Source organism: Bombus affinis, chromosome 6, assembly GCF_024516045.1.
Source record: "Bombus affinis isolate iyBomAffi1 chromosome 6, iyBomAffi1.2, whole genome shotgun sequence".
Classification (NCBI taxonomy): Eukaryota; Metazoa; Arthropoda; class Insecta; order Hymenoptera; family Apidae; genus Bombus; species Bombus affinis.
The window spans coordinates 7,955,174-7,971,626 of NC_066349.1; the positions used below are offsets into that span (position 1 = coordinate 7,955,174).

The window sequence follows — 16,453 nt, forward strand, 5'->3', positions numbered from 1 at the left end:
AACAACTTTTTAATAATGGGGAAAAAGTAAAAATTTCAGGAGCACAAAAGAAATATAGTGATGTCATACCGGTTAACTACATGCGTGCATCGCAAGTTAATTGAAAGACAAAATCGAACAATCAACGTACATTCAGAGAACATATTATTAACAATTCGTTACGTACCACCATCTGATCGTCTCACAGATCCGTACAATGATAAAATTTGTAATGGAATGAAACTGAAATTATATGACGGATAACGGTGTATGCCCCTTTAATTAGATTTTTCTAAAAAAGTTTACGATATAAACTATAGGTGAGTCCATTACAAATTCAAACCTTTTAACGAAAGGAATATAACGAATATATGTGATCATTCCTCATTCGTATACAGAACTGTGAAAAATGTTTGATCAAAGATCACTGGCTTGAAATTATGATAGTTCAAGCCATAATTGTTGATCTTATACTATCTTGCTTATGTGAATTTCAATAATTGTAAAAAGTCAGAATATGCTATGTCATAACTTTAAAAACCGTTCAATATGTGTACTCACCGAAAATATCTTCCTCGATATTGTTAAAGTCTTCGGGGGTATAACTGCTGTACATTGACATCGTCATGCTTTGTTCCTCAACCTGTCGTTGCAGTGCGTCTATTCGGGCCTCGTAGTTCTACGTAAAAATACAAGAAACCATATGTATGAATATTTACATTGAGTATCCATTAGTTTATAAAATATTAGTTGTACTTACCTTTCTTTGTTCTTCGAACAATTGGTCCGCCTCTTCCTTCTCTTTGCGGAATTGTTCTTCCAAAGCTAATAATCTCTTCTCCATCTCAGCTTTTAGATCAATTCCTTGTTTTTCCAGCAATTCGATCTGTGCAAAGTTCCAGTCGACTGTTTCTCCATTTCCAGGAGTTTCTGCGGGAGATCCCTTCTCTCTTCGTTCACGGACTGCACAGCCAACAAAATATCTTTTTTCACATGATATCATTGTAGACATGTTGAATTATAGGCGGGTCTCTCCTCATTAAATATAAGATAACGTAGATAAAGCTATATTTAGTAATAAGATAGAAATAAAGAATGTAATAAGAATAACTCTTAGAACAACTTTTTCAGTTCTGAATCTTTCAACGGTTCACACATAACTTCCATCTGCCAATCATATCGCACTCTTAAAGATTACATAATACTGTTGAGTCTGTTTAATCGCTACTTCTATTAAAACACGAGGGCCTTCATCTATCAGAGCGTCGTATCTCAAAATCTCGTCTATGCCCTTTATATCATACGTAACGGTCTAACACATTGGTGTATTAAATGTTGGAAATATACATTTTATAACCCTGTTAATCGCTGTGTTATACTGCAACAACCACCCCTATTATCCTAACCGAAATAAGGAGATCGATCTATTCGTGGTGTCGATTATTACAATCGTAACGGGAATTTACGACTCCCGTTGACGCGTTTTCTCGTGACCGCGTCTCCCCTCGATAGCTCGAAAACAGTCAAATTTAAATTTAATGCCCAGTCTTCCATGCTTGTACGAAGCTTATTCTCACTGAGGGCATTTAGGTATAAATGGTATCAAGGGTAAAGCATAGGTAAACGGTTAAGCATAGAACAAAGTATATACACTACTTACCCTGATCAGGGTGATTGAATCTGAACACATGATTCTTTCCTAAGATGACGCGAGATCCGGTCTTCAGAACGATCGGTTCAGTGACCTCACGCCCATTCACGTAAATTAAAGCTCCTTTCTTCGGAATCAGGGTAATAATACCCTCGTGATTTTCGAAGACGCAGTGCTCGCTCAGTATATGAGGACCACATAACTGTATATCTTGCGGTATGTTAGCTTCAGCGCTACCGATACGTGTGAAGCCATCCTTGATGTAGTAAATCAAACACTCGGACATGAGCGGATCCTCATTCAAATTCACCAAGTGAGGAGTCTTTTTCGGAGAGAATACACCAACCGTGACTCCATCCTCTTTCACAGCAACTCCCATTTCGGCGAACACCGCCTCGCGTTGTAAACGAATTATCTCGGTTCGTTTCAGCTTCTCTTCCCATGTTTCATTCAATTCTGAGAAGTAAATGACAGCAAATTTCGTATGCTTCTAATTTTTACCATTTCGTTCAGTGTTATATATATATATACACAATTGTTTCCAATAGCGTTCTTTTTTAACTTTAAAAGAATATTTATCTAACCATAGAATTTATTTTCTGTACAGTGTTTCGTGTATGTAGTTTGTTAAAAGAATTAATATTTTATTTACCGGCTATAAGTTTTTCTGAAGCTTGCAATTGATCCACTGCTTCTTCAGCGATAGTCGATGTGGTGTGAGATGGAATTCGTGGCCGACTTTCCTTCACGTCGTCCTCGCGTTTGGTTGCTCGGACGATTTCATCCCCTGTGGGATAAATAGAATCGAATAAAAATACAGAAAGTATAAGGGATTGAATTTAGAATGGCGAGTCTCAGCCAGGGGTATAACACGCGTCTCGGAAACATCAAAAGCCATAACTAAAGCAGTGGCGTAAGTGAAAGAGAAAATTTTTGCCAAGATCTGTCCCATGATCCGTATCACAATGAAAAATGTTCTTTAGAAAAAACAGGAAATAGAACATGTAATTTAGACATTCTCCTTCGCGAATAAAAGCTGTTATTATATTATTTCATTGAACAGAGAACTTCTTTAAATAATAATATATATTGTATATAAAAGAAAGTTGTTTCAAAGTTATTCACGTACATGAAAATTAACACATTATAGCTTATATCTTTTTTCTTATGAAATACCAAGGGATTAAACTTTACAAAATATCAAAAATTTGTTTTCTTATTTTGGTTATCGCATATAAAGCGACATTCTATCTTAAAAGAAACTAGAGATGAAATTCAATGTGAAATCTCTGATTATAAAATTGAGATTGCATACTTCACAAATATCTGAGAATAAAAAATATCTTCGTGGCATACAATACTGTAAAAATGACAAATACAAACGATCCGTATATATTTATGCAAATCAAGCGCAGCACTCAATCAAATATTGCTATCCAGCTACAATGTTCATTAAACTTTGGTTGAAATCTAGTAAACGGTGCTCGTGTCACTGCGTCCGAGATGCGTTCGAGATGTTCATTGTCGAGTGCCATGCAATACCTTTAGGCTGGTTCGGGAACAAAGTGATGGATCTAAGTGGATAATAAGCGAGGCAAACAACACGTGTTTACTGGAGAGGAATTCTGACACAATGGAAAACTATAAAGCCTGAATTCATATGTGGCCGCTCGACGCGAAATGAATTGTAATTACATGTTTAGATATCATTTAAGATTCTCTCGAAGACGCTAACAAGATTTTTCTAAAGAATTATATTACGATGACGGTGATACATCGATCTCAATCAAATTGTTCGGCTCATAACACAATCAGTTATATTTTATATGACTATTTTTTCCTTATAACTATACTACGGATATTTATATATTTAAAAGTGCAAAAATATACAGAATGTATATAATATACAAAAATCCTCATTTAATTTTTATTTCTTTATTTGTGTTTATAAAAATATGAATTTCCATCAACATCCACAATCTACTTAGAAGTTTATCTTAGAGGAAATCTTACCTTTCTGAATTTCTGATCAAGATCGAATTACTTGTAACGATTCGTTTTTATCGGTTAGTTACAACAATCTATTGTAATCCAAAAAATGTGGCAATATCGTAACGAATGATTAATTGTAATAAGGATCAAGGTATCTGCTTATCCTCATATGCTGCTTATTAAATTACTGTACCGAAAAGTCCATCAGAGTGACTCGATAGTACATTGGTTTAATTTAACGTTGGTTTATGAAATATACAAGAATGTTGCGTTCTATGCAACCATATGATGTGTCCTTCCTCTATTATTCATTCTTATATTTTTTTTTTTTTAACGAGGAACGCTAAAAGCCGCTAATTATGCAGCCTACGAGAGGCAGGAACAATGATAATCATTAGGCACTGGTTGTCACAGGGTTGTATATATATTAAAGGAAAAACAGAATGCGTATCGCGAAGCATATGTAAAGAGAATTTTGTCGGAATCGACAAAAACACAGAAATAGAAATAGATAGATAGATGACACGCATTATGCACTTGGCCGTGAATGAAGCGGACGTTCAAAGAATAGGCGCAGAAGAGTGATCGATTGTCTGGCTTTTATAAGACTTTTCGTTGTGTGGATTGTCGGTTATTTTACTTACTAGATTCTTTCTTTTCATATGTGACTTTACCATCTGGCCCTACGTCAAGCACAGGGGAAACAAAGAAAAAAAATGTACTATGTAAATGGTGGCTTGTCTACCGCGCACTACTTTTTTACAATTTGTTTCTCCTTATTTTTTTATTTCTCTCTATATCTTTTTGTTTATCATCGTTTGTCCTTTCCTACAGCTTGATATATTGTTATAGTAATATTTCTTTTCTCTTTTACACGGACAAGTTTACTAAAACGCGTAGAACACTGCGAAAAATTATTTTTGCAACCTATTACATCATTTATAGCATATTTTCTTTTTTTACATGGGAGGAATATCAATGATCAAATAAGAGTATCGTCTAATGGAAGAAATACCATATTTCGTTTACAGTTTAATCAGTGTTCAAATATTACTCTTCCGTAAAAAGTATTTTCATTATAGAATTATTAAAAAACGTAACAAACCAACCCTGACAGATTATCAGGCACACGCAAATGTGTTCAGATTACTAGACTTTCAATTTCGTTATTTTCATTCGAACTATTATTTGCATATACCTGTCATAATGTGCCTGTATGCCTGTATAGAGAAAGAGGGCATCACTCTTTGAAATTGGAGTATTATATGGTGAAAATCCAACTTACCTTCTTGCACATCAATACCCTCTTGTTTCAGCAATTCCCGCAATTTTTGAATCTCTTCTTTGAGTTCTCTGATAAGCTTCGCGTTCGCGTCTTCGTTGACGACGGCTTTGCAAACTATTTGTTTCGCTCTGTCTGCGTATCTGTAGTTTACCAAAGTAAAAATAATAAAAATAATTATTCACAAAAGTAGATATGATAGTAACGGGAACAATTACAAAAAAACATGCAGCCTATTACAAGTTATTTTATATAGTTAGCTATTTTATACAAATAAACTATCGAAGAAAGGAGATTTATTCATATTCATTAAATTTGTTGATGCCAAAAATTCTTGCAACTCTAAATAACTATGCACTAAAATTGTCGTGAAACTTTTACGAAAACAGAAATGCTTGAAAAGAAGATCAGTTAATAAAGGCGAAAATAGCAAAATTACAAGGGTGATGAATAACTATACCGTAAGGTGGAGAGGGTTTCATCGTAATTGATGTCCGCTGGACTCACTGCCGCAATCATTGCTGTTTTAGAATTACCTCCTAGATTTTCTCTCAAAAGCCACGTTAGAACAGAATCTCTATAGGGGATGAAATCAGCCTTTTTCTTCTTTTTAGTCGCCTAAATAGCCAAAACAAGGACTCATTCACTGTCTATTTTGTATACAAAAATTTAGCAGACTAACATTCAATGTATTTCAAAGTATAAGTAATTATGACATATTTGACGAATTGAAAATATTATGATACATTTGATTTGTAATATTATTACATTAAATAAGTGAGTTAAAAGATCATGGATACACGAACTTACCGCCTAAAAATCCATAAACGACAGTAGAGTAAACAGAAGACATAGATTTCGTTAATGTGAAATTTAGGCAACATCTACGTAATTTTGAAAGGTTAAAATTGTGCAACTTGTGTATAACCAATTGTGCAACGTACCCATTTTTTATATGACTTATGTCAATAAAATAAAAAAGCAATTTCATCGTAATGTTACGTTCCATCATACGAGAAATATAAATTTCAAATCATCTTCCTACTATGCATTATACATTATTTTTTTATAGGTAAAAAAATATTGCTTACAATTTCAGCAAGGGCACTGATGACCTTTCCAAGGGTCGTCAAGCTTTTATTAATATTGGCACCTTCTTTCAATCTCGTACCCTTTGCACCAGTAGAATCAGCCCTTTCAGAACCCGCCAAATCGACCAGGGAGATTTTGCTGACTTTTTCTGTCACTAATCCTGTTGCAGAATCCTGCTTTTGTTGCGTGAAGAATATCGTAAATACGGCATGAGATCTGCTAGACGTTTCGTTCATATTTGTGGCTGCTACCGTTCTGAGAAAAGAAAGTAAGATATATGAAATAGAATATTTTGAAATAAAATATCAAATATATTTTATATCAATTTTTATAATATATTATATATTAAAAGTATAATACTAATCTTTCAATTAATTAGATGTTTGTCAGTTTGGATTATTAAATTTCACTAATTTTATATTTAATGTACATACCTTGCCTTGTTCCCTTCATCGATAAGATCATGAATATCTTGATACGACATCACCGCCAATTTGGACAGGTCCTCAACGTACGGTCCAAGCAGAGGATGCTCCCGTACACGAAGGTTTCCTTTGTTCTTGGGATTTAAGAGATCCCGCACCCTTTCGCAGTATATTTCCATATAACTCACTTCAACAGAATACTTCAGGCACTCGTTTGAATTGCGACTGATTTTTCTAAAGAGGTCCTTGCAAATTTGAGGTATTATTCCCTCTTGACCTTCTTCTTGTTTACCCATCATAGTGTATGATTTGCCAGCACCGGTCTGTCCGTAAGCGAATATACAGACGTTGTAACCTACATGTTAACAAAGTCATTGTTCAAATTAATTATTAATTAAATTTTTAAATAATTAAAATTAGTAGCTAAAACTATATCGAGTCGTACATATACTGTTGGTCATAAGTAGTAAAACTCCTGCTGATATTTGATGCAAATTGAATAATTGATAATAAATATTAAATAGTAAATTTTTACTATCTTTATTTTTTAATTATTTTATTACAAATTTCTCCAAACTTAGTCCAATAAATGTAAGGAGTAGATATCATAATATTTATAAATGGTAATGCGTCTACATATTTCTAAAAATCACGAGTATTGTAAAAGGTATAACAAGATGTCCTTCCAATAATCATTTATTATAAGAAGTTCATAAGAACAGTAAAATAATGTTTTCAAATTTTTTAACGGTAGCATATATTCGTATGTCGTGAATATATGCCAAGATCGTATGAGAATTCGAACGACTAAATTCCTATCCGGATGGTATGTGGGTCCACATGTTCGGTTTCTCGACGTAAATTCCGCGGTATGCGACAATTCGAGTACACGATGCCTAAAGTATTGAGAAATTGTTCGATCAATCTCTGCAGACGTTCAGAAATTTTCCATTTGGTATATGCTCACCTTCGAAAGCATGCTCCAACATCTCTTCGCCGATATCCTTGTAGACCATTAGTTGTGAAGAATAATTTGCGTCGTTTGGCTGTGACAAAGAATATAGTCCATTTATTATGTTTTTATACTATCTGTTCCCGATATCGGTTTTACGATAATGCGATAAATTATCGAATAGATGTTTAACTTGTGTCCTTTTACTAACTTCTTCTTGGTCTTAATCTCAGTAGGAGTTATTGTAAGTACCTATATAATTTAGACTCTCTTTAAATAGTTTGATTCTTGTTATTGATCCGTAATTTTAATTAAGAGTAACAATTCACTTTATTAATAATGGACGAATTTATGCTATATTTATAATAGATCTTTAGAGCAATGAAATGAAAGGAACACCAATACAAATGATTGATCTTTTTACGGAAATTCAATAAAACGAAAAAGGTATATACTTACGTCCATGGAAAAATAGGAATAATCGTAATTGAAGCTCTTGAGCGCATCTTTGCTGCCAGGTGGTGCTTTGGGATTCAATATCGCTGGAACACGCAAAACAGCAAATTAGTAATACAAAAGGAAGTCACAACTTATTACTCGTTCTTATTTCATTTCCAACTCTTTCTGCGTTGTATATCAAACACGATTCTCGGATAAGACCCATAAAAATTGAATAGAAAGTTTCCAAATATAAACTTTTCTCATTCGTACGTACTGATCAAAAGCTATATAAACATGTAGCATATATTACGCACGAACAAATCGATAGACAAATAAATAATTAGATTAATACGTGTGTCATGGTCGAATAAGGACAGCTGCAGGTGATTATATAAAAAGAAGAAATAAATATATAAAAGACAAAATCCGGGAATGTGGGATTACATGTGCATGTAAAAATATTGATTAACTATGTCGAAAATTCGCAACGAAATCATTACACACCAATGAACTGACGTCAATGTGTTCTCCGAACTTTATCTAATATTAAACTTGCCCCGTGATCCATTTGCATTTTACGAGACTTAAGGAACCGAAGTTCTTCGTTCAATTCGTGACGCAACATTAAAGTTGCACGAGAAATTGCCTCAAATATCGAGTAAAAAACTTTTACAAGAGAGAACCAGAATTTTCACCTCGACATTTAAGTAGATTTTCCCTTCAACAAACAACGCGTGTATACAAGGCACGCTATTAACCAAGTTTGTTGAGTTCAAGTTGTTTAAATTGAAGATTTCAAATGAATGAAAAAGATCGAAGGACGTGGTTATGCATGTATGCAAAATGTTAACCCAGGTATAATATCCCACTTACATAATATGTGTGTGCCCAATTATTATGTAATATTTTTCAAAATAATGTCAATTTTTCCTTTATCTGAGATTCAAGTTGAATCAATGCTAAATTTGTTAATGTATGAAAACTACCTTTTCATTTCAAAGAATATTGGTTCATGAAACAATAGGAAAGACATACTTCAAATCAGGTGAAATAACAGGCTTGTAATAAAAAACAATTGTCTAATCAGAAGAAGTTTCGTTCTATATGTTCTATACAAACACAATTACGATAATTGAATGACAAATCGATGGCGAAAAAACGAACATGCATCTATGTCTTGATAGAAGCAATTGTTCTCGTGGTAAACGCGGCAACTGTTTTGTTTTGTGGAAAACAATTTTTTTATTTAAAAAGAAGAAAAAAGGTAGAGAATAAATAATAATCAGATCATAATACAAAGACGAAGAAACGAAACGGAGGACGAAATACGAGCGGACAACAGCGTGAAAGTACAGACAATGTACGAGAATTAAATTATACTCACAAGTAGTATTGCCGGACATTTCGATAATACATTGTGCCTCACGGGAGATCTCTCGATTGTTGAAGGGCCGTACCCTCACCGCCACCTTTACCGACGACATTTTCCGTCTGTTTTTAATTCAGCGTCGGATCACGATGGCGGCGGTGCTGGCGATTGACTTTTTCCTCGTTTTCTCTGTGGAAATAAAAAGGCATCGTTAGCGAAACTGGCATCGCGGAAGAAAGACACGATCGTAGGCTTCCATTCAGTAGCGGTCACGCGCTTCTTGATTAATTGTAACGATACGTTCTTTCGAGATAATCTTATTTGATATTATATCGCTGAATATTTCAGGAGGGACAGCTGAAGAGGAATGAAACGACGAGGGTTTGTAATTAAAATTTTCTTTTTTAATAGACATATAAATTCTGGCTGTGGAATATTTCGCCTAAAAATAGAAACAAAAGTATCACTTATTTTTTCATGAAGTAGTTTTATTATTTTATTCGCGTTATTCTATGCAACTCTTTGCGCGTATTTAAGAAGCACAACTTGTTTTTATTATAATTTTTCACCATCATACACCTTTTTAATTACACATTATAAAATGTTTAAAGATCTAAGAATATCAGCAAACAAAATTATTTAGAGAAAAGATAAATAATGTGTAAGTTGAATTCTATTAATACAATTCGGATAAGGATAAGAACGAAATTGAAGACATATCTGTCTTATCAAATAAACGTCTTTTCACAACGTCGTATGTGCATGATCTTCTTCGATTCGTAAGGTTCGGAACAAACCTTTCAATATCAGTAAAATGATATCATAATAAAGGATGGTAGACGTGTCAACGTCAAAACAATTTGATTGAATTTATTATGGTATATTTCATTAGGTCGTAATCGAATCTTGACGCCGTAAAGTCCGTGGCGTCAATTATCCACCAACAAGAGTAACTAGTACCTACATAGTGCATGACGTCGAAAATCGATATTCACCGACAAAAGGTTCGTCTATCGGTGGGTAATTATCCCTCCATACACAGAACAGTCGGCCAATAAACATCAAACGAATCAGCGCAAGAACAAAAGAAGAGAACAGATTATTATTTATCCATAAATCCGATTAACTTTTGCAATTGCTGAAAAAGAAGCTCAGTATGAATATCCATGATACCAAATAAAGTTTCAAGACTCTACTTAAAATAAGAAATATTCAATACTTGCTTTTGTTCAGTAGATTTAATAGCAATTTTGAAGTTTATTGCTGTACGTTGATGTCTAATGTCAAATTGGTCTGTATCACAGTGCATACTATGCCAATTTTAGACATAACTAACTATGTTAGAATAGCTTGAATTTTTACTAGAAACACTGCTTTTGACTTTTTCTTACTAGAAACATTGCAAAACAAACTTTTCACTTTACATTTAAAATACAAAATATGTTCAAATAATATACAATAACTTTCATAATGCATATGATTCTTATCAATATTAAAGTAGTTAGATATCAATGACGTAAATGTATCATAGATTATAAATTTCTTTCTATTTAAAAATACGTAAAAACCGATAATTTAAGCAATTGTTAAGCGCGTTTGTTAATTTCGTTAATTGATGTTTCTGATGTTTTTTTTATGTAATATATTTTATTAGTTTGTGCAGTGAGGAATAAAATGTGTTCAAAACCGGGGAAAGCATATTTTTAGCTAACTATAGGATGTAGTATGTACATATAGTCCCTCATCAATGGCTGACCCATTCTACTGCGAACGTATCGATATTCTCTTGTCTATTCAGCTGCACAGAAAAATCCATATTAGGTACAAGATTAGTTCTCGAAATCATTAGAATCTGTATAACCAGTTTTATCTCCCTGATCAACTATCCGTGGAAATTAAGTGAACGTGTAACTTCTACCTCAAGGGCACGAACATAAGCTATATTTATAACCACATCATTAAGATTAAATTCCAACCCTATGCTTATCATAGCGAGGATGATAAAACTATTTTTCAAGGGTATTAAAATTTAAATGGCTAATAAATTTCACTCAAAGATGTAAAGATAGTTTTAATGTTGGATATAAATTCTATTAAATATTGTACACTGCGATTTTACTGTATGATTTTATTAAAATGTTAAAAATCTTTTCGTTTGATTTAAAAATAAAAATTCGTGCGCTGTATTCCTCGTTATCCCGACAATAGACCAATAGTCAGGCTAGGTTCCTTTCTTTCTGAAACGAAGCGGAACAACAGTTTGAATCCAAGGATCGATACGATACATTCAAAGCAAAGAAATTGCAGAAGTTGCTGCTGAGCAAAGTGCCTTCTCCTGTAATTCAATCACGACGAATGGTAGATACAATTATCGTCGCTAGTAAACGTATTATTACCACTTGATGCGACATCAAAGATGCTTATTTTATGATCTTCCCACGAGAAAATGAAAGGTTGATCAGATGAATTGGAAAAACAAGGAAAGGAGATGGTCCTGATACAGGCGTAGTACTAACGACTGAATATTGTGATCCATTTTTAAAATATCCTCTCTGAGTAATTGGTTTGCTTTAAAGCAAGAAGTTACGTCTTTGAAGTCCGTAGAGTAAAGTTAATCAATCTAGTGAACCCTTAATCTATCTAGTAAAACACAATAAAGAAAAATAATCTTTAATGCGCTGTTTAAATCATTCTAGTCTTCTTGTTTTTAAATGAGATGATATGAAATAAAAATAAATTTTATTCGTAAGAAAGAAATTCAGTATCAGTATCACAGGAGGAGTATCAGAGGAGCAAGAAACGTCGAAGAATTTTTTCAAGAAAAATTTCCTATGTGGGTTCCAATGGAAATCCTTCTGCTGTTATCTCACGCGAAGGATAAACGATAGTGACGTTTCAATCGAAGAAAAATCTCTCCGAGGTGACGCAATTCCATGTAAGGTTTTAAATTACGTTAGTGATACATGATGGTAATTCGTTTTTGTAAACATAAAAATCTCATTCCCGTAAATGAATTTATTGAAACAAACTCAAATTTTCATCATAAAAATCAAAGTAAATATATATATCAATTAATGAAATATGTACGTTACCTATCAGTTTTCAATTTTAAAAATTCTAAATTCGTACGTTGAAATTAGAAGAACTCGGATTTAAAAAATCTCAATGTTTAATTCCAGGTTTCAAGGGTTTTATTTTTCTAAACGTATTTAAATCTCGTGACGCACCTTGACTTCGATAATTACTGCGCCATTTAGAAATGCAAACAAGCAGCTATGCTGGTTCGAGCTTAAAGCATCACTTAAATGAAACGGGTACACCGCGCCGCTGTAAACGCGACATGATGATTTAGAAAAATGATTTCTTAAATCTGAATGCTTATAATATAATGGATCAAATATCTGATAACACGAGTATCCTTGATACGAGAATAACAATATCATCGCTATCGATCAACCGATAGTCACGGCCGGGTATTGAAAAAGACTGCAACCGTTGACTGACTACGCAGTGACACGAATCACTTTCAGAGTCTGAACAAGCACTGATATCATCCATTCGATTTTATGAACTACGATTTAAATCGTCGTACTTGCTGCAAGAGCACGTTTCTTTGTAAACCGTTTTTATGGGTTTAATTGCATGACTAAAAATCAGAGAAAGATTGAACGTTCTGAAAATCATGAAAATATTAATGTTTAACTTCTTGAAGGATACCTTCACATATTATGCATATACGAACAAATACTGTTAATAAGAAGTATATCTTGTACGAAATGTTTCTGGTTAAACTAAAATAGTTAACCTTTGCATATAATGGCATATGTATGTGTATTGGCTTCCTTAGTTAAGGACGTTCTATCAGTTGGGAACGGAAGAAAACAGAATTTTTATTACTTTCATAGTACCATCTTTACTACTCTTTATTCAAACAAAAATATATATAAATAGCCTGTATAATATAACTTTATTTGATAGATAAAAATTATGGAGAAATTGAAATATTTCGCATCTTGAAAAATGGGGAAATACTAGGTAGGACACTTTAACTACAAAAAGACGATGTATATTATCTTTTTCTGAAAAACAGAAACTAATGATCTTTCTCTGACTTCAATAAATTTATAAAATTCATTCTCAAAGAGATAAAATTATCCTTAAAACCTACCATCCTATTTAATTACAAAATCACCCATCTATTTATACAAATGTATCTTATTCACCGTGTAAAATAAAAAATATTAATTTATATAAGGCATTTTATTTAATTTTTCTATTTTATTTATTAAGAATCCAAGTCACTTGAATAAACGGTCCGGTAATTATTCTGTGCAGCGTATAGCGCCTCTGGTGAAAAAAGGACCATCGCTATCAGTTCAATATTTCACTGAATATTCTCCGTTATTGCAACATACAATAAGACAGATCTTTTTGTTAAAGGAATATCGATAATATCTGAAAGGTAGAAGTATATATATTGCACGGCCGTAAATACGTAATTTCGATACAATCGTATTGTGGTGTTCCGTATGGATGTAAAAGTTGCTAGAATGTATCAGCAAGGAAATTTCACCTCCGCTCATAGACTGAAACGCAACAGTCAGCAGGTTAGTAATTAACATTACGCTTTTTTGCTCGGTTATCGATTGACACGTTATAACACAAAAATAGATCTACATCTATATTATTGTAGATTTACTCGACTAAATTTAGATTAAACTGAAATAAGAAAAAAAAGAAGAAGAAATAAGATAAATACAATAGCTACTTTTAAAACTAACATGTATTCATTTAATGTTAATAATTCGTCCTGAATTTTATCTGAGATCGCTTGACTTTGTCTTATCCTTGTTAACCTTTTTTAAGGTTAACTTTGTACATATATGTATATTATTAGACTGGAAGTCTTTTCTTATATTCATTTTTTATGATTAGAGAAGAAAAAATCGAAAAAGAATATAAAATCCACATTGTATGATATGTATAGCAGGAAATGGAGTACATACTGCGATTTCATGGAAACGTATACCGCTGCGTGTGCAAGTACATTCTTGAGATGAACGTAAAAACATAGCCACCACGTAATCGATAACAGCAACCGAGTTCGAGTTACACGGTGACTCTAACCAACCAAATTTCAATTTTCTATTAATTGATTCTTAAAACTCTTATAACTCGATCTATCATCGATTCGAATATAATTGACGCAATATCCATTTTCAATATCTATTTCGATTTCCAATTGGATAAATATCGTTCCCCACCCAACGTAACCTCAATAATCTATAAGAGTATAAATGAATTTTTCCATCTCCAATATGTTTAATCAATATCTAAGATTGGCGTTTTGACGTATTTAGTGAAATATCGTGTAATTTGTTTATGATAATTGAATGTATTCCGATCCGTGCTACGGTGATGATTATCGATGGTATGACCTACCATTCGATTCGAGTGCACAGTCGTTGCACCATGTAACATACGTATAGGGGTTTAAATGTACAACTTATCGTTGGATTGCTAAAAGCGTAATAAATTAGAAAATATTGTTACTTTTGAAATATTTGGAAAAATGAATTTCAAGAGTGAGCTATTTTCCAGAATAAGAATATCAAAAATTTTCTAATAGAATTATTTGGCAAGAGTAATATTATAATTCAAAAGAGGAATTAAAGTCTTTTTCGAGTAATGAGCAATAAAAACAATATTTTCTTAGAAGCCTGAAAATCTATAGATTATTAACTAAATTGTAAAAGAAAAAAATAATCTTCTGGATAAATAGTTGAGTAATTAATAATTTTCCACTGCAAATTATTCTGGAAAATATATATATTTTTCCTATTTATGCCACAATTCAAGTAAACCACCGATACGTATGCACGGTCTGAAGGGTATACTATGAGCGATGTATACAAAATGTCGTCGAGCGACTGTTGACAGGACTCATTTACCAAAACCAAGTATAATGTGTAACCTCTTTTATCAGCGAATATTCTCAATATATTCCCCGCATATCTTTGATGTACGAACTCAAACTGACACGGCATAATCGATAAAACAGTAGTGGAAAAGTGTCGCGAGAAGCGAGACGGGCGTAGGTGAAAGAACATCCATCGCGTATACATAGATTTTCGCGATCGATCGTTGTAGCGAAGACGTTTCTACGGTTCTTACCTTCGACTCCCTGTTCAAGAACCAAGCTCAACCTGTCGTTCGTTTTCTCAAAATGAATTCGGGCGTTAAGCGTTCAGGTTCACCGTTGATTCGGACGATAGCGATGATGACAGTCGCTGATGCGACACTTGACATGAAACCTTAAGAAACGATGGGAAACGATGAAACAACACTCAACGAGCCTCACAATCGACGGTCACTATTATGTCGGTGCACTGGTTATGCTTGGATGATCCTCAAAACTCTTAACGGACACGTACGCGGACATTATAATGTATTCATCCACGTATCGCTCACGGCTGAGCGTGTACGCGCGCACACCCACACACACATACACTCACTTTACTATTTGAACCACCCTGCTGCACGACAACGAGCAACTACGACACCTCCGGTCGGCGGTCGGTCGTCGAGTGACGAACTGATTCGGAGCGCTTGCGCACTTACCCCCGCGGCGTCCATTAGCCGATGGCCGAGTTACCGCGTCGGCGCCATCTGCCGGTCACCTGATAGTTACCCCTACCCATGTGTCCTTTAAGCCCTTCGGGTCGCCTCGATTCTAATTTATTTCTTTTGGTTAACTTTTTTTAGTCTTTCTTCTCTTCTCCGGGCAATGGCTCGAATTTTAAGCCGTTCTATTTAATAAGATGACTTTTGCAACGAAAAACTTCCAGATCTCTTGAGTACCTGAGTCTTTTAGGCAGTGGTACTTCTAAGAACTTCACGTCCAATTACCACTTTGGTTCACCTTTTCCCTTTTTAATTTATACGTAGGGTGAGTCATACACGATTAAGATGAAATGGTTTTGGTGATCGTGACGACGATATCTGATTTTTTATGATCTCACTTTTTTTCGTGCCTGCAACGATGCGGGTGTAGAATGTAATTTCATTTCTCTGGAGTAAAATCGTAATCTATTTTTATGAGCAAATGCTTCGTACGTGGTTTTGGAGTTCTTAGCAAGTACTTTCGAATGCCTCATAGAAACAAATATAGGGTACGGTCCGCGTACATACATGGGATTATTCGTTGCAATTGCGCTCTAAATTATTTCATATTAATAAAATAATGAAAAGAAATTCGTATTTCCTTTAT

The 16,453-nt window shown here is 33.8% G+C and overlaps 1 protein-coding gene across 15 annotated transcripts in view; it reads right to left on the bottom strand.

Moving 5' to 3' along the window:
• The window catches only part of LOC126917558 (kinesin-like protein unc-104), a 35,737-nt gene that overhangs the window by 11,894 nt on the left and 7,390 nt on the right, over positions 1-16,453 (bottom strand). For 5 of the 15 annotated variants that reach the window (XM_050724525.1, XM_050724523.1, XM_050724522.1 and 2 more), the window contains exons 1-13: positions 15,358-15,773; positions 9,199-9,372; positions 7,833-7,915; positions 7,389-7,467; positions 6,431-6,776; positions 5,996-6,251; positions 5,365-5,522; positions 4,908-5,047; positions 4,267-4,305; positions 2,283-2,417; positions 1,640-2,086; positions 740-942; positions 541-658 (exon numbers count right to left, since the gene is read on the bottom strand). In XM_050724525.1, coding sequence (XP_050580482.1) covers positions 541-658; positions 740-942; positions 1,640-2,086; positions 2,283-2,417; positions 4,267-4,305; positions 4,908-5,047; positions 5,365-5,522; positions 5,996-6,251; positions 6,431-6,776; positions 7,389-7,467; positions 7,833-7,915; positions 9,199-9,298 — 2,104 coding nt within the window. In that variant the 5' untranslated portion in view covers positions 9,299-9,372; positions 15,358-15,773. Of the gene's footprint in view, positions 1-540; positions 659-739; positions 943-1,639; positions 2,087-2,282; positions 2,418-4,266; positions 4,306-4,907; positions 5,048-5,364; positions 5,523-5,995; positions 6,252-6,430; positions 6,777-7,388; positions 7,468-7,832; positions 7,916-9,198; positions 9,373-15,357; positions 15,775-16,453 lie in introns of those variants that run through there. The other 10 variants (XM_050724518.1, XM_050724515.1, XM_050724516.1 and 7 more) reach the window with 5 other exon arrangements.